Source organism: Alosa sapidissima, chromosome 2 (assembly GCF_018492685.1).
Source record: "Alosa sapidissima isolate fAloSap1 chromosome 2, fAloSap1.pri, whole genome shotgun sequence".
NCBI lineage: Eukaryota > Metazoa > Chordata > Actinopteri > Clupeiformes > Clupeidae > Alosa > Alosa sapidissima.
Window position 1 is genome coordinate 35204311 of NC_055958.1, and position 17901 is coordinate 35222211.

At 41.2% G+C, this 17901-nt stretch overlaps 2 protein-coding genes across 3 annotated transcripts in view; both read left to right on the forward strand.

The window, feature by feature from the left end:
* Positions 1-672, forward strand: part of LOC121693142 (zinc-binding protein A33-like) — a 15562-nt gene extending 14890 nt beyond the window's left edge. The window contains exon 6 of the mRNA XM_042072357.1: positions 1-672. This exon is cut by the window's left edge and continues 761 nt beyond it. The gene's annotated coding sequence lies outside the window, so the exon portion shown is untranslated.
* A 7480-nt stretch (positions 673-8152) lies between these two features.
* On the forward strand, positions 8153-16546 carry LOC121693304 (zinc-binding protein A33-like). Of its 2 annotated transcripts, XM_042072640.1 has the most exons (4): positions 8153-8377; positions 10797-10819; positions 10907-11025; positions 15674-16546. In XM_042072640.1, exons 3-4 carry the CDS (start codon positions 11004-11006, stop codon positions 16219-16221), a joined length of 570 nt encoding a protein of 189 aa, XP_041928574.1. In that variant the 5' UTR covers positions 8153-8377; positions 10797-10819; positions 10907-11003; the 3' UTR covers positions 16222-16546. The 2 variants fall into 2 exon arrangements, with proteins under 2 accessions (XP_041928574.1, XP_041928584.1); XM_042072650.1 differs by lacking the exons at positions 8153-8377; positions 10797-10819; positions 10907-11025 and adding an exon at positions 12728-13084.
* Positions 16547-17901: the final 1355 nt, after the last annotated feature.

A 17901-nucleotide genomic window follows, 5' to 3' on the forward strand; every position in this document is an offset into this window, starting at 1 on the left:
GACAGTGTGTCTATGTTTTCTAGTCGGCCCAGAGGAAGGGAGAGTATGGTGATGTGAGTGGAGAGTTGTATGTGTGGTATAAAGATGGTGCATATAGAGCAGGTGCTCCCCCACAGCCCCCCACTCTCCTCACAGTGCAGCAGCAGAAACTCCAGAGGATCAGAGTGCAGCTGGACTGGGACAGAGGAAAGGTCTCATTCTCTGACCCTGATAATAACACACACCTACACACTTTCACACACACGTTCACTGGGAGAGTGTTTCCATATTTCTTTACTATCAGAGATGTTCCTCTGGTTATCTTACCAGTGAAGGCCTCAGTAAGACTAGAGCAGCACAGTTTATAGAAAGCAAAAAAGAAAGTATGTAAACGAAACAATACTGATGTGAACATCAAAATGTAACGTTGTGCTAATGCTCACCTCCAACCTCACCTCATGTAACCTGTCTGCTTCATCATAGTACAATTTGGTAGTGTGTGGTAGTGCATGTGGTTGGAGAGTTGTGTTGTGTGGTAATATGTGTGATCAGAGAGTGGTTGTGTGTGCACCTGTGTGTGCGTGCGCGTGCGCGTGTGTGTGTGCATGTGTGGTGTGCAATCCGATAATTGTGGTATTGGACCAAAGTTAGTTTTAAATGTGTGACAACCTAATAAATCATTAACCATCCCAATTATGTGACTGTAATATCATTTCTAAATTAGTTCACCATTTTCAATCATATGACCCCTCTGTCTTACATCATGTCATAGAATGTACATTTGTAAACCTGTTTGACATTTTAGAATACTACACTACTATTACACTATTTAGCACTATTGGCACACAGACTCCCCATGAACAGAATTAATCAACTTTACCATACGCCTTTAGAAATGACAGTGATTTCACACACTTTTGACATTTTCACTTAATATTCAATGCTAATGTATCCAACCGTGGAAATGAGAATGTCAATATTTGTCACAGCACAACGATAAGATTCATTATAAATGTACATGATGCCTTTCAGAATATGGTCCAGCAACTGAAGCTAATTGCATGATACCAAACAGCTCCTCCTGGTGGCAGAATTTTATATCAGTAACAGTTTTCATGGAGAGCATTTGAATTTACATACTGAAATGTCACTTTAAATATTTAAAAAAAAAAACTCTAAAACACAATGAATGTAAATTAAAATGAATAATGATTTAAAAATACTATACCGTATAATATGATTAAATTAAATTAATATATAAATGTGGAGATCAGATCTGAATCTAAAATGAATTGCTATCATTGTGTTAGATGAGTGCTGTGAATTAAAGAATGTCATATCTCATGTTCAGTAATTGCTTAATGGTGTGTGTGTGATCAGACAGTGATCTTGAATTAATATCAGGAATGTGAAGGCAGGTGGTCTGTGTTCTGTCAGTCAGTCCTATCTCTATGGAACCTAAGCCTCACAAACAAACAAGCAAACATGAAATAACATATTGACGTAATGATGTAGTACAACAAACGGGATTCTTCAACACACACACACACATTGTTCGAATTACGGGGATATTGGGGGGGTCCGACCCCCCTAGATGAGACTTAGACCCTCCCAAAAGGGATGAAAATAATAGTTTGAGGGGTACTAAAAAAAAAAAAAAGTATGTTATTCAATATTGCACGTAATTAAATGCAGTATTACCATCACATACCAACAATTCAGGATATAATCTAATGAAATACGATTTTCAAACCCTCACCCCCATTGGGCTGTTCCATTTCTCTGGTACGTTCAGACTGTGTTCGTTGCTATAATATAATACTGACGAATTAAAACAAATACAGTGTAGGCTGCAAAAGCCTGATATACGAATCGGTTAACAAGCGCACATTATATGAATTGCCTACTAGAATTGCCTAGGCTAAACAACGTGAAGATATTTGTTGTTTTTCCAACCGTGAACAAGTCATTTTTTTTTTATTTGCTTGATGTTTGTTTTGCTTAGGCTATCCAAGAAAAACGAATCAAATGAACCAAAGGCAGGCCTTGTTTTAGGCTAGGTGAACTTGGCTATTAAACGGGAGACTTTCTGTGGCCCATCTGTAAACAATTCTGGGTCTTAAATTTAAGTTGTATGTTTGCCATATCCGTGCTATTGGTCTGTATGCGTTTCCATGTTTGCATTGCACTGCTATACCAAAAAATATTTTTTGACTGTGGCGCGCAATTTTATGCATGGGGCGCACCTTCAAACAGTGTTAACCCAAATTCAACCCTTGCCATAACGTGTAAGGTATATTGTGCTTGCTAGTATGACTAGTTTCTTTTAACTCTTTTGACCTATATTTTGAAGGAAAATTGACTGTGAACCACAAGTGTGAAATCATGTGTAAGCCTATATAAAATGGAGAGTGACGTCACCAGTCAAAAATAGCTGTACCCCCGAAGCTCACAGTATAATTCGAACACTGCAGAAAAGCGCTACGCACAAATTGAAAAGGAGGCGCTGGGAGTAACGTGGGCGTATGAAAGACTAACATCTTACCTGCAAGGGCTGCACTTCACTCTTCAGAATGACCATAAGCTCTTGGTCCCTCTGTTGCAGGGACGGATCATGGCTTGTGCCAAGTGTGCACGTGCACAGGGGCCCTTAGCCAATGGGGGGCCTCGGATTAAAAAAAAAAAAAAAAGATTATGCCCGGTGCTTCTGTCTGTTAATTTGCGGCACAACTGAATGGTGTTATGGAACCGCGGACCAAAATAAAAATAAACTAAATGTTTTCCTGATCAATAAATACTACTTAATTCATAAAATATAGAGGCAATATCCAACTTTGTTTTAGTGACTGCTGAAAATTAGAACACTTGCCTAAAAATCCATTTTTCTTTTGTTTTCTTGAAGTACAGAGCATGCATCCATTTTATGGTGGGTACTTGTAAATTACCATTGTCAACATAGTGCATAGAAATAAAAACAACAACATTTTACTTCATCTAGTGATTAGTTTGTGAAATAAAGGAGGGGGGGCGTTTTACCCCAAGGGGCGTTTTCCCCCACTCTACCCTAACATTAGGTGGAAGTGGTAGGCTATGAGTGCTCATTCAATGTGTGTGCGTGTTTGCGAAAGTGAAACTGACAAACTGAACCACTCGTGGGTAGGTGAATGAAGTGGATTCCTGCAATGTTCATGAAAACAGCATAGCGATTGGATAGCCTAATAAATCGCAACTTGTTGTAGGCCTAACAGTAGCTTATATCGTAGCAAATAGCCTATGGCGATGCCGATGACAGATTTAAAATAGGCCTACGTTTATTTCACTCGTCTCGCTGGAGTGAGCGCATAATGTGGTCTGTTGCGCAAAGAAATTAATTAGGGAGATGATCTGCATCTCCATTTACCAAACACTATAGTTTTGCTAACATCTCCACTGTTAACGTGAAATATGTCTCCATGCAAGGTAGTGTCAAGCAGCAATGAAGTGAAAACCTTATCATTCAGGTACAGCCAATGTTCACGTCACCTGAGTCAGACAGAAAATGGGCCCTGCTTGCTCTGTTAAAGTTTGTATATCCCTTCCAAACTGCGTTAAAAGGGTGTATTTATTTAACAGCCAGAATTTCGACGTTTTCCCGGGAGAGACGACCCGAACACCCCGATCAGCAGCACCTTCAACGTCCCGGTCCGTCAGAAATATGTTGTCCGGTTCGTTTAATGAAAAAGGTTGGGAACCCCTGCTGTAGACTGTTTTCACAGCAAAGGGAGATTAAAACCTAATAATAAAAACAGCTGCTGGAATTCATTTCTGTGTGGACCTGAGTTATAATATATGACATAATGTACTACATTTTCATTGTGTGAAATTGTGCACCAGCCTGCACAGCGACAGCAAAGAGAGACGCACTGGCTGCACGCGCACGTCACGTGCACGCGCGCATCGCGGTCGGGGGGGGGTGGGGGGTTTTGATATTGTGCACAGGGGGCAATATCTGTTTAATCCGTCCCTGCTTTGTTGAGCACCAGAGGTTTAGATGACCTCCCTCCTAGAGTTTCAAGATTTCGACTGAGACTCCTCAGGTATGATTATGACATTGTTCACGTGCCAGGCAAGAACCTCATCACTGCCGATACATTGTCCAGAGTTTCACTAAGTGACACTCCATCTGCCGACGACCTACAGCTTGGATGCTGTTGAGTCTTCACTTCCTGCTACGGACACAAGGCTGGCAGAAATTAAGAAAGTACAACAAACTGATGAGACTTGCAAAACGGTGGCACACTACTGTCAAACAGCATGGCCACAGAGAGAGCTGTATCTCGCTGGAGACCCTCTGATGCAAGATGAGAGGATAGTCGTCCCTCAGACACTCAAAGGGGAAATAATGCACAAACTCCATGAAGGTCACCAGGGATCTCCAAATGCCGTGCCAGAGCTCAAACATCTGTACTGTATGGTGGCCAGGTATCTCTGCACAAATTCGAGAGACAGTAGACAGATGTGAAATGTGTCAGAGATACAGAACACAGTACAGAGAGCCACTCATACAGTCCCAAGTCCCAAGTTTGAGTGGGCAAGACCTACCTGCTCATCATAGATCACTTCTGGCAATATATAGAGGTCGCTGAGCTCAGAGTCACATCATCTGAGGCTACTGTTCGTGCTGTGAAGGAGGCTTTTGCACATCATGGATATCCAGAGACTGTTGTATCCGGCAACAGGCCACAGTTCTCTTCAGAGACATTCAGAACATTTGCCAAAGAGAGCTGCTTTGCACACGTCACCAGCAGCCCTCGCTACCCACAAGTGAATGGCGAGGCTGAACGAGCAGTGCAGACAGTCAAGCGTCTTTGGAGTAAGCACACTGACCACACTAGAGCACTTTTAGCATACAGAGCCACACCATTAGAACATGGATACTCACCTGCACAGTTACTAATGGGAAGAAACCTGCGCACATCCCTACCTCAGTCTTCAAGTCAGCTCACACCAAAATGGCCTGACCTAGTGGCTTTCGCAGGAAGGATGAGGAAGGAAGGCGTTTAAGCAAACAACACACTACAATCTTCGCCACCGGTCCAGAGCACTTCAAGAGCTCACCTCAGGACAGAAGGTGTGGATCACCACAGAGAAAGCTCCTGGGACTGTTCTAGGAACTGCGAACATGCCAAGGTCATACTTGGTAGAAACACAGGGGGGTTGCTCAGGTTGCCCGGGCAACTGCCCATATGCCCTTCTAGACTCACGTTGCCCTTCCGAGGGGAAAAATAAATAAAAAAAATAAACCGTAGGCCTGCGACCGGCACCTGAGCTGAGCCTGCATTAGCGGCCCTAGAAGGAGACTGTCGCAAAACCACATTATCGGAAAAGGTGAGTTTGTGATGTACGTATAACAAACGAACGATCATCATCATGAAGTTTTACGAAATGAATTAAAATCTTCATAAATCCAGGCTGAGTTTGCCACGTTTAACCTAAATAATCAGACAGATAGCTTGCAGACAAGCAGCCCGTTATCACATAGCCAGGCTGCTATTGTTTTGGCATTAGACAAACTAAGCATGTCTGCTGATAGTTAGTTTCTCACATTTTGTTTTAGCAAGTAGAATGAGTGATGGAAGTAATGCATCACATTAATTATTTTATTCAAAATGGTTAAATGCCTAAATCCTATCACTATTTTGGGCATTGTTTGAAGCCAAGATGCCCACTGAAAAGAGGCGGATTGCAGAGTGAGAGACAACTCAGGGAGGCAGCAAAGGACAGCACATCACTGCAGTGTTGGCTGTGAAAAAGCCAACCAGCAGGTGAGACAGAGACTTTACACTGTGATAAAGATGACATGACACTGTGTAAGCGAATTGTTTCATAATTACATTACATTTCAGATGAGGAGCAGTCACAAGCCTCCAGACTATGTGAGGAAAATGTGGACTAGGAAGAGGCACTTAGGGCAGGTAGGCCTAAGTGATGATCACCAAATATGAGATGAGAGGACCATGCTAGAAAGTACAGGGTTAAAGAGCTGCATGCTAAATATTTGTAATCTAAAAAAAAAAACATAGGGTATTTTAAAGGTCATTTCAAAGATCTTGCCTAAGCAGAACATAAATACCACTAGTGGACATTAAAATAATAATGATAATGGCAATAACAATAATATGTAATTGGACAGATGATGACCCCAAATTTGGAGAAACCTATCAGTGACCTGATAGGATATTGATAAGGATATTGATGTAGAGATTTTAATGACTCAAGTCATGTTTTTCTATGTCATTATTAGTAGTAGTTAAGGTGATTGAGTGCTGTATTTCAGTGTTTTACTTTTGTATATATAGAAGTGTATAGATATTTTAATAAAGACCCTGTTAGCCCGTGAGTTTTTTTTTTTTTTTTTTGGGGGGGGGGGGGCTTTTTTCAGGTCAGAGCAACTGCCCCTCAAAATTCATGTGCACGTCCCTGCTGAGAACACACACTATACACAACACACACTCTACACGCCACATTCATATGACTGTGCTGCTGTTAACATCACACTACACACACTCTACACGCCACATTCATATGACTGTGCTGCTGTTAACATCACACTACACACACTCTACACACCACATTCATATGACTGTGCTGCTGTTAACATCACACAACACACACTCTACACACACTACACACACTCTACACACACTCTATACACACTACACACACTCTACACACAAAATTCATATGACTGTGATGCTGTTTGTACTTAGTGTAACTGTATGTGTCTTTATAACTATAGCTCTATAATAATTAACCTGACCACTCAAAAATGACCACTGCATTATAACTTGTTATAAATCCATAGTAGCACACATATTATCATCTAATGTTGTGCTAGACCTTTGCATCAACTTGTGTTCTATTGGATATTCTTCCATTTGCTATTTATGGCCAGCAGGCCTCACTGTCCTGAGCTCATGCATGTCAGAAAGGGGAAGATTCTATTGGGGAAAGGTTCCAGTGGGGGCTGGCATAGAAGCAAAGAGGGGGAGTGAGGGTGTGTTTGTGTGTGTATTTTAATGTACAGAAGCATACAGTCCATCTGATCATAAGTTTGTGCCTAGATTCAATTTTATACATTGACCATTTTCTCACTCATTCATTTCTAATGGACGGTCATTTCTGACCAGAGATACACATGGATGTTCTAAAGTTAAATAAAACACTCAAATTGTTATAGAAATGATCAAAATATGTTGTGTGTGTTCAGATGCCCTGTGTTAACAAAGTCAAGGAGGCTCAAGGTAGTCAGAATAAGTTAACAATATTTTTGAGAGAAAATAATTATAAATCGGTCACATTTGACCGCGAACACAACAGGAGGGTTAAATCATTGAAATATACATTTTCCCACATTAATTGTGCCTATATACTGTATCTTAACATCTCTAATATCCCTTAATGTGCAACACCCATATACCTTTTCTACATGTTGTGTTGCCCCCATGCCATCACCATATCAGTCCTGAATCTATGCACATATATATCTACATATTCCCTCACACACTCCCTACACATGCAGCAACTTGGTCAGAGACTTTCTAATGAGGAGACACGGCACTCAAAAAATCCTCCATAAAAATGCATGGGGTTAGTTTGTAACGCCAATAGCAGTTGTCTTCACATATCCCAGCCCTTCCGCAGAAAAAATGTCGACATGTGAATACATGGAGTCAATCATATGGTGTGTTTTGAAGACATCGTGGCAATCATGTGTTGTGAACTCGCTGCTGGAGCAAGATTGGTGTTGTGAAGCCTTGCACACGAGCATTTCTGCCGAATAGGATGCCCGATGAGTGCCCAAAAAGTCCCGCCGAGTGGAGGGACTTGCCTAAAAGGACTTTGACTTGGTTCCATAGTGCCAGTGTTGTAAGTGTACTGCAGTGTAGACTGAACATTATGCTCATTCATTCCAGGAGGAGCTCAAGATTCAACTGCAGCCCTTAATGAAGAAACTGAAGAACTTTGAAAAAGTTAAACTCATCTGTGACCAAACAGCAGCACATATTAAGGTGAGATCTGGATTATTTAATAAAGCAATTATATTTCTAATGTCATCATGTAAAAGCAAATCATTTCAAGAGTGATGATTGGATCAATAATTTTAGATTTTTTGATGTTTATTTAAACTCAGGCTCAACACACAGAGCGGCAGATCAAGGAGGACTTTGAGAAGCTTCACCAGTTTCTACAAGATGAAGAGGCAGTCAGGATAGCTGCACTGAGGGAGGAAGAGGAGCAGAAGAGTCAGATGATGAAGGAGAAGATTGAGAAGATGAGCAGAGAGATCTAATCTCTTTCAGACACAATCAGAGCCATAGAGGAGAAGATGGGATCTGATGACATCACATTCCTGCAGGTAGGAACCATCCGCCGTCTGTATAATGAAGTGTGTTAGATCTGGTTTAGTGATAAATTACTCAGCTGTAATATTTTATGAATATATCCTATGAATGATTGTGATGGATGAAAAGATCAGATTCAGCCTGTCAGATATAAAGTTTCTTTCAGGAGCATCAGTGTCAACACAGAAACTCAACAGTTCAACATCAGACATTCACATTCATACCACATCATGGGTTGTGGAATCAGTTGGTGTTATTTTGGAGAGAGAAACACTAAAATGAGAGAGGCTGAATGAATATGGATCTGATCGCATGATCATTGATGACTTCAGAACGTCATTACAGTTTTTCACAATGGCTTAAACACTAAACTCCATTCTCTGAGCCAAATTCTCAGCTGCCTGAACACAGTACTTGAAATGAAAATTTGGTTTCAGAGGTAATCAGAAATAGTATAGAGCACAGATGTCATATGTTAAACACACCTACTCAAAAATGATCACACATTTCAAATGATGTGACACAACCAATATAAGCTAGTTCAGAATGTAAACAGGTTTCTTAACAGTGCAGGTTCATATCAACAATGGACAGAAACTATCAGTAAGGCCTTCACAGTACATTGTAGGCTTTAGACTGCAATGCACTTCTCATTTACAGTATAGTGCCTGTCTTTTCCGGTATACAGTTTTTCCACAATTGCTAAAACACATTTTTGGAAACCTTCCACCCTTTTCTTAAAACTGTCAAGACAAACCCCCATTTTCAATACTTCATGTTTATTGGATTAACAGTAAATCTTCAGTCCACTGAATTCTGAAATCTTTTTGCTTTGTTTTGTTTTGTTTCATAGATGCAAAATGCATTCACTGTATTGTAAACAACGACAATGTCTCCTGGAGCTATATGAGCACTGAACACTGTGTTTTCCATTTTTTGATGCAGTGTCTAATGACTGCTCAATAGTGTTTCATTTAGACTGCTTTGTGAGATGATACAAAGACAGTGTTTAGTTTTGAGCACAGGTACAACTGTTTTAAAGGGATTGTTCAGTTTTTGCAGAGGTTAGCAAATGTTTTGGGAATATATAGTTTCTCTGTCTGTTCTAAGGAAGAGGAGAAGGAGGATATCTTTGCAGTCCTGTCAGCTGTCCAATGTTTAGTCAGTAACAAAACAATGGGGTGGTGATGGTCCTGGGAACTTGGCCAATCAGAAGGTCATGGTTGTACCGAGTTGCCCCTCTGCAGTGGGGTATACTATGAAGCTCGATTAGTGGGTTAGCGAGGTATGTTGCGCTCAAAGCCAGGGTATATGCTGTGACACAAAAGTGGCTCTGTTTTAGCATCGCTGTATCACCATGGTGTCTTATACTGCCAACCAAACCTGGTCGGAACAGGTTATGTGCTAAGTTATAGCTCAAATCGTGTAAAACTACTGCCTACTGACCAATCAGTTATCTTGAAACTAAGTTATCTCCCGTGTAGGAGTGGGCGCTCCGCCTCTCCAAACATTTTGGATCTCACAGGCGCTTTAACAGTGTTGTGCGTGCAAATACATCACTATGGATGTGCATACCATACAACATCTGATGACAATCGATGTATTTGATGTTGTAGGCTAGACAGTAAAAATGACTGCAGTGTACCTAGATTACGCTATCGCTCATAAATGCGGAAGTAATCATTCTTGAATATAGGGGGTCTGTGCGTCTCCACGTTTCACGATTGGTCAACATCATCCCAACACCAAGAATGCGCACAGATCTAAGCTGAAAGCTAGTTTGACAAATATATCACATAACTGCTATCGTGTTAACACTTTATAATAACTACACACAGTTCATAATTTATTAAGCCTTTGTTACTTATCATTTAATGGTTTGTTCATCATTAGTAAGTTCTTGTTCATGCATAATTTAGCATCAGTAATGCATTTGTTCACACAGTTATAAATGGTTTGTTCATAGTAAATAAGCATATCCAAAAAATATGTTTAAGTACATGATTTATACTTAATATATAATGAAACAACCACTTATAAATGAAATCAGTTTCCCATTATAAACCAATTGCAAACTATTACAAAATGCTTTGATCATCATTTGTAAAGCATTGCACCTATGTTTATTCTCATAAATAAAGTATTTGTACACACATGTGACGAGGCAAAGAATACTTGCTTTCTTGGCTGTTTATTACCAGCATTTACAGAGATCAATACACACAATTTAGAATGGGTCAGCTTATACCCAGTGGCTATACTACACAACCTGGGTGGCATCCCGTAACATAAACCCTTTCATCCCGACAACACAACAGCCGGCTAGTTTACACACATACGGGGGGGGAGGGGGGGGGGCAGGATTGTACAGTTTCCAAAATACCTAATTATAACAATAATGGCTGACATATTCTTTCTATTCTTATTTTCCAGAGCTACAAGAGCACAGTGGAAAGGTGAGTGATCTGCCTCCTGTCTCTCTCTCTTCTCTGTGGTTCTGAACCCAAACCCACAGCAGCACTGACTCCTGAATGTTATTCCAGAGCCCAGTGCACACTGCAGGATCCAGAGAGGGTTTCAGGAGCTCTGATCAATGTGGCAAAGCACCTGGGCAACCTGAAGTTCTGAGTCTGGGAGAAGATGCAGGAGATTGTTCAGTACAGTGAGTAGCCTGCTGTTTCCACATAACCAAACACACATAAGCAATGTTAGGAATGAGGAGAGGATAGACTGCTACTGGAGTAGATGGTACAGTTACATTTGTCCAGGGCTTATTCTTCACACCTTCCTAAAAATGGTATTTTCGTATCAAACAGTAAACACAAGCTATCACATTGATAAGCACACAGTGTGTCAACTACACACTGATGGTATAAATAAAAACACATCTGGCTTTTGCTTTGTCTTTGCACAAGGTAGGCTATGTCAGATTGAGGTCATACTTTTGTCATAGTTCTGTAAACATACAGGGATTCCAAACATCAAGTATTGGTGTTTATTTACACATGCAGCCGTGGCCTACTGGTTAGCACTTCGGACCTGTAACCGGAGGGTTGTCGGTTCGAACCCCGACCAGTAGGCACGGCTGAAGTGCCCATGGGCAAGGCACCTAACCCCTGCGCTCCCCGAGCGCCACTGTTGATGCAGGCAGCTCACTGCGCCAGGATTAGTGTGTGCTTCACCTCACTGTGTGTACACTATGTGCTGTGTGTGTTTCACTAATTCACGGATTGGGATAAATGCAGAGACCAAATTTCCCTCACAGGATCAAAAGAGTATATATACTTATACTATACTTATACATCAAGTCGAAACACAAAATAGTAATTTCACTGAGACAAAAAAAAAAAATCAGTCTACATTGTGTCGTCTCTCTGGGTCCAGCCACAACATTTTGCATCACATGCAATGTCCTGTAGTCCAAGGCTCCGGGAAAAATATCTTCTGGAATGCCGTATCCAGGCCTGACATGATGCCTGGTCAATATCCCCACATGCCTCCCCCATTGCCTGTAAAAGGGCTATGCGTTGAGAGGGAATGACGGTCCAGCGGCAGGCAGAGAAGAACTCTTCAATTGGATTCAAGAATGGAGAGTTTGGGGGGAAGTTGAGTACAGTGAGGAGGGGGAGTATAGGGGGAAGTTGAGTGCAGTGAAGAGCGGGTGTTCTGTAAACCAGTTGCGGACCAAAGCTGCCCTATGGAAGCTAACATTGTCCCATATGATGACGTATCTGGTCTGCTCTGGTCTCTGAACATTAGTGAGCATGTCATGTAAGGTGTCCAGGAATGTAATGTGTGCAGTGTTATATGGGCCTAGGGTTGCATGATGGTGAACAACACCATTTTGACTGCTGCACACATACGTAGTTATGTTACCACCACGTTGTCCTGGGACTTTGATTAGGCTAACACCCTCTGGCATTTTTGAGTAAAAGTTGGTAAACAGACTATTCTAGGGGTATTTTTTCTGCTGAATCCATTTTTGCTGTTTGCTAAGATACTTGTATGTTACAATGATAAGTGCATTATTTCTCATTGTAGTCATGAAAATATCTGTTTTATCCTTATATTTCAAATGGACAAACTGAATATCTAAAATGTGAGAGTCATGTTTGGAGTCAGGGTTAGGTCTGAGGAGTGGGTGGGTGTTTGCAGGAAGCCTGGGGCCCAGGGCAGCACTAATTTTTGTTGATTTCTCTTCGCTTTTAATTGTATACAACCTCATATTTTAGCAGATAGGCTTGCAAAGATTCACAACATTAATTTAGGGCTAATAGCATGGCTGGTTGACTTTTTAACTTTCAGATCTCAAAGGGTGAAGTTAATAACGTTTTCTCTGATGCCCTATTATCCTACACTGGATCACCCCAGGGTTGTGTCTCTCTCCACTTCTGTTTGTTTTATATACTAATGAAAGTCAATCTCACCATGAGGGCAGACATGTGCTGAAATTTGCGGACGACTCTGTCACTGTCTCTTTACTTAAGGACAATGACATTGACCATGGGCCAGTGGTGAGTGATGTCAGCACATGGTGCAATGACTCCTTTTTAAACATACATGTGACAAAGACAAAGGAAATGATAATTGATTTTAAGAAACATCACCCCCCTCTTCCCTCTGCAGTCATAAATGGGCAGTCTGTTGACAGGGTTGAGGAGTACAAATACTTAGGGATAAATATGGACAGTTAATTAAATTTTGAGTCACAATGCGACACGGTATGTTCCAAAGCCCACCAGATGCACTTTTTTAGGAAACTGAGGAACTTTAACATTGATCCTACTTTTATGAGGATGTTCTACACCTGTTTTATTGAGTCTGTTTTAACCTTTTCTTTTATTAGCTGGCCATTGTCTATAAAAAACAGACTGGAGAGCATTGTTAAAGTATGTAGTAAGATTGCTGGCACTAATTTTACTGACCTCCACCATATCTTTAACACCAGAACGAGCAGGAAAGCTTATTCGGTTGTTGCGGACCCCAGACACCCCCTGTTTGGGGAGTTTAGACTCCTCCCCTCAGGGCGGAGCTATACAATGCCAAGATGTAGGACAAGGTTTAAGAATTCATTTGTCCCCACTGCCATTTCCCTGATTAACAAATCGTTTTTAAACTACTACTTATACTTATATTTAAGATAGCCTTGTTTATTTATTTGTCTCTGTATGTGTCTTAAATGTTACTTGTTTCAGTATGTGTCTTACATGTTTTGATGTGTATGTCTTGTAGGATGTCATATGGCATATTTGTACTGGCTGTTAAAACCAATTGCCCCTCGGGGAAATTAAAGTTTCCTTACCTTACTTACTAGGGTTAGGCGGGGAGCTGGGCTAATGCTGGAGTCAATGTGAGGGTTAGGGTGGGGACAGTGGAGAGGGTGGGTGTCTGCATGCTGCCCAGGGCCTGGTAGAGCTCTACAGGCCAGTCCTGGGGTCAGTGTTAGGCTGGGCCTATGCTGGAGAGTGTTAGGCTGGGCCTATGCTGGAGTCAGTGTTAGGCTGGGCCTATGCTGGAGTCAGTGTTAGGCTGGGGGTGAAGAGAGTGGTAAGGGTGGGTGTGTGCATGCTGCCCAGGGCCTAGCAGAGCTCTGTGTTGTTGTGATCATATTGGAGAATCTTGCCGTACCATTGCTTAAATACCATTCGCTTTTATATGCCGTGTGTGTGTGTGTGTGTGTGTGTGTGTGTGTGTGTCTGTGTAAGCGTGTGTGACCAGTGCTAGTATATCTGATGAGAGATAGGTAGTGTGTGTGTGCGTGCGTGTGTGTGTGTGTGTTTGTGTGTGTGCGCGCGTGTGTGACCAGTGCTAGTATATCTGATAAAGGAGAGGTAGTGTGTGTGTGTGTGTGTGTGTGTGTGTTTCTGTTTCTGTGTGTGTGTGTGTGTGTGACCAGTGCTAATATATCTGATAAGAGAGAGGTAGTGTGTGTGAGTGTGTGTGTGTATGTTTGTGCTGTGTGTGTGAGAGAGAGAGAGAGAGACCAGTGTTAGTATATCTGATCAGAGATATGTAGTGTATGTGTGTGTGTGTGTTTGTGTGTGTGTGTGTGATCAGTACTAATATATATGATCAGAGAGTGGTAGTGTGTGTGTGTGTGTGTGTATGTGTGTGTGTGAGAGAGAGAGACCAGTGTTAGTATATCTGATCAGAGAGAGGTAGTGTGTCTGTGTGTGTGTGTGTGTATGTGTGTGTGTGTGTTTGTGTGTGTGTGTGTGTGTAGATAGATAGATAGATAGATAGATAGATAGATAGATAGATAGATAGATAGATAGATACTTTATTGATCCCCAGGGGAAATTCAAGGTCTCAGCAGCATACATACAACACAAACACATTCTTTAACAGCAGAAAGAGTAATTAAAGTATATAATATAAAACACAACTAAGCAGTAAGGACAGTAGAAGATAAAGAATATGCTAAATATACTAAAATACAAATTATACTCACACTTAATACAATGTGTGTTTGTGTTTGTTTTTGTGTTTGTGTGTGTGTGTGTGTGTGTGTGTCTGTGTCTGTGTGTGTTTGTGTGTGTGTGTGTGAGAGAGAGAGAGAGAGAGACCAGTGTTAGTATATCTGATCAGAGAGAGGTAGTGTGTGTGTGTGTGTGTGTGTGAGTGTGAGCGTGTGTGTGTGTGTGTGTGTGTGTGTGTGTGTGTGTGTGACCAGTGCAAGTATATCATCAGAGAGAGGTAGTGTGTGTGTGTGTGTATGTTTGTGCTGTGTGTTTGTGTGTTTGTGTGTGTGTGTTTGTGTATGTTTGTGCTGTGTGTTTGTGTGTGTGTATGTTTGTGCTGTGTGTTTGTGTGTGTGTGTGTGTATGTTTGTGCTGTGTGTTTGTGTGTGTGTATGTTTGTGCTGTGTGTTTGTGTGTGTGTGTGTGTGTGTGTGTGTGTGTGTGTTTGTGCTGTGTGTTTGTGTGAGAAAGAGAGAGAGGGAGAGACCAGTGTTAGTACTGTATATCTGATCAGAGAGAGGTAGTGTGTGTGGGCGTGTGTGTGTGTGTATGTGTATGTGTATGTGTATGTGTGTGTGTGTTCAGTGCTAGTATATGTGATCACATTGTGGTAGTGTGTGTGGGTGTGTGTTTGTGCTTGGGTGTGTGTGTGTGTGTGTGTGTGTATGAGATGTCACTCCTCATCATTCCACTAACATCTCTTCTCTCTGTGATCAGAGTGTGTGTGTGATGTGATCAGAGTGCTAGTGTGTGTGTGTAATTGAAGATTGTGGTAGTGTGTGTGTCATTCGCATCCTCATCACACATCACTCAGTGTTCAGCTCATGTGTGTGTTCTTTCTCTCTGCAGCTCCTGTGACTCTGGATCCCAACACTGCACACCCAATACTCATCCTGTCTGAGGATCTGACCAGTGTGAGATGTGGTGATGAGAAGCAGCGGCTTCCTGATAACCCAGAGAGATTTGATTACTATGGCAATGTCCTGGGCTCTGAGGGCTTTAACTCAGGGACTCACTGCTGGGATGTGGAGGTTGGAGAGAACACAGTGTGGCATGTGGGTGTGAAGGCAGAGTCGGCCCCGAGGAAGGGAGAGTATGGGGATGTGAGTGGAGAGTGGTGTGTGTATTATTATGATGGTGCATATAGAGCAGGTGCTCCCCCACAGCCCCCCACTCTCCTCACAGTGCAGCAGCAGAAACTCCAGAGGATCAGAGTGCAGCTGGACTGGGACAGAGGAAAGGTCTCATTCTCTGACCCTGATAATAACACACACCTACACACTTTCACACACACGTTCACTGGGAGAGTGTTTCCATATTTCTTTACTATCAGAGATGTTCCTCTGGTTATCTTACCAGTGAAGGCCTCAGTAAGACTAGAGCAGCACAGTTTATAGAAAGCAAAAAAGAAAGTATGTAAACGAAACAATACTGATGTGAACATCAAAATGTAACGTTGTGCTAATGCTCACCTCCAACCTCACCTCATGTAACCTGTCTGCTTCATCATAGTACAATTTGGTAGTGTGTGGTAGTGCATGTGGTTGGAGAGTTGTGTTGTGTGGTAATATGTGTGATCAGAGAGTGGTTGTGTGTGCACCTGTGTGTGCGTGCGCGTGCGCGTGTGTGTGTGCATGTGTGGTGTGCAATCCGATAATTGTGGTATTGGACCAAAGTTAGTTTTAAATGTGTGACAACCTAATAAATCATTAACCATCCCAATTATGTGACTGTAATATCATTTCTAAATTAGTTCACTATTTTCAATCATATGACCCCTCTGTCTTACATCATGTCATAGAATGTACATTTGTAAACCTGTTTGACATTTTAGAATACTACACTACTATTACACTATTTAGCACTATTGGCACACAGACTCCCCATGAACAGAATTAATCAACTTTACCATACGCCTTTAGAAATGACAGTGATTTCACACACTTTTGACATTTTCACTTAATATTCAATGCTAATGTATCCAACCGTGGAAATGAGAATGTCAATATTTGTCACAGCACAACGATAAGATTCATTATAAATGTACATGATGCCTTTCAGAATATGGTCCAGCAACTGAAGCTAATTGCATGATACCAAACAGCTCCTCCTGGTGGCAGAATTTTATATCAGTAACAGTTTTCATGGAGAGCATTTGAATTTACATACTGAAATGTCACTTTAAATATTTAAAAAAAACTCTAAAAACACAATGAATGTAAATTAAAATGAATAATGATTTAAAAATACTATACCGTATAATATGATTAAATTAAATTAATATATAAATGTGGAGATCAGATCTGAATCTAAAATGAATTGCTATCATTGTGTTAGATGAGTGCTGTGAATTAAAGAATGTCATATCTCATGTTCAGTAATTGCTTAATGGTGTGTGTGTGATCAGACAGTGATCTTGAATTAATATCAGGAATGTGAAGGCAGGTGGTCTGTGTTCTGTCAGTCAGTCCTATCTCTATGGAACCTAAGCCTCACAAACAAACAAGCAAACATGAAATAACATATTGACGTAATGATGTAGTACAACAAACGGGATTCTTCAACACACACACACACATTGTTCGAATTACGGGGATATTGGGGGGGTCCGACCCCCCTAGATGAGACTTAGACCCTCCCAAAAGGGATGAAAATAATAGTTTGAGGGGTACTAAAAAAAAAAAAAAGTATGTTATTCAATATTGCACGTAATTAAATGCAGTATTACCATCACATACCAACAATTCAGGATATAATCTAATGAAATACGATTTTCAAACCCTCACCCCCATTGGGCTGTTCCATTTCTCTGGTACGTTCAGACTGTGTTCGTGTGCTATAATATAATACTGACGAATTAAAACAAATACAGTGTAGGCTGCAAAAGCCTGATATACGAATCGGTTAACAAGCGCACATTATATGAATTGCCTACTAGAATTGCCTAGGCTAAACAACGTGAAGATATTTGTTGTTTTTCCAACCGTGAACAAGTCATTTTTTTTTTATTTGCTTGATGTTTGTTTTGCTTAGGCTATCCAAGAAAAACGAATCAAATGAACCAAAGGCAGGCCTTG

What these genes read in the sequence shown, in the direction of transcription:
- LOC121693304 (XM_042072640.1), top strand. Translation starts at nt 11,004, where the DNA reads ATGCAGGAGATTGTTCAGTACA. An exon ending in GCAGGAGATTGTTCAGTACA is followed by an intron (nt 11,026 to 15,673) that starts GTGAGTAGCCTG and finishes TTCTCTCTGCAG; the next exon opens with CTCCTGTGACTCTGGATCCC.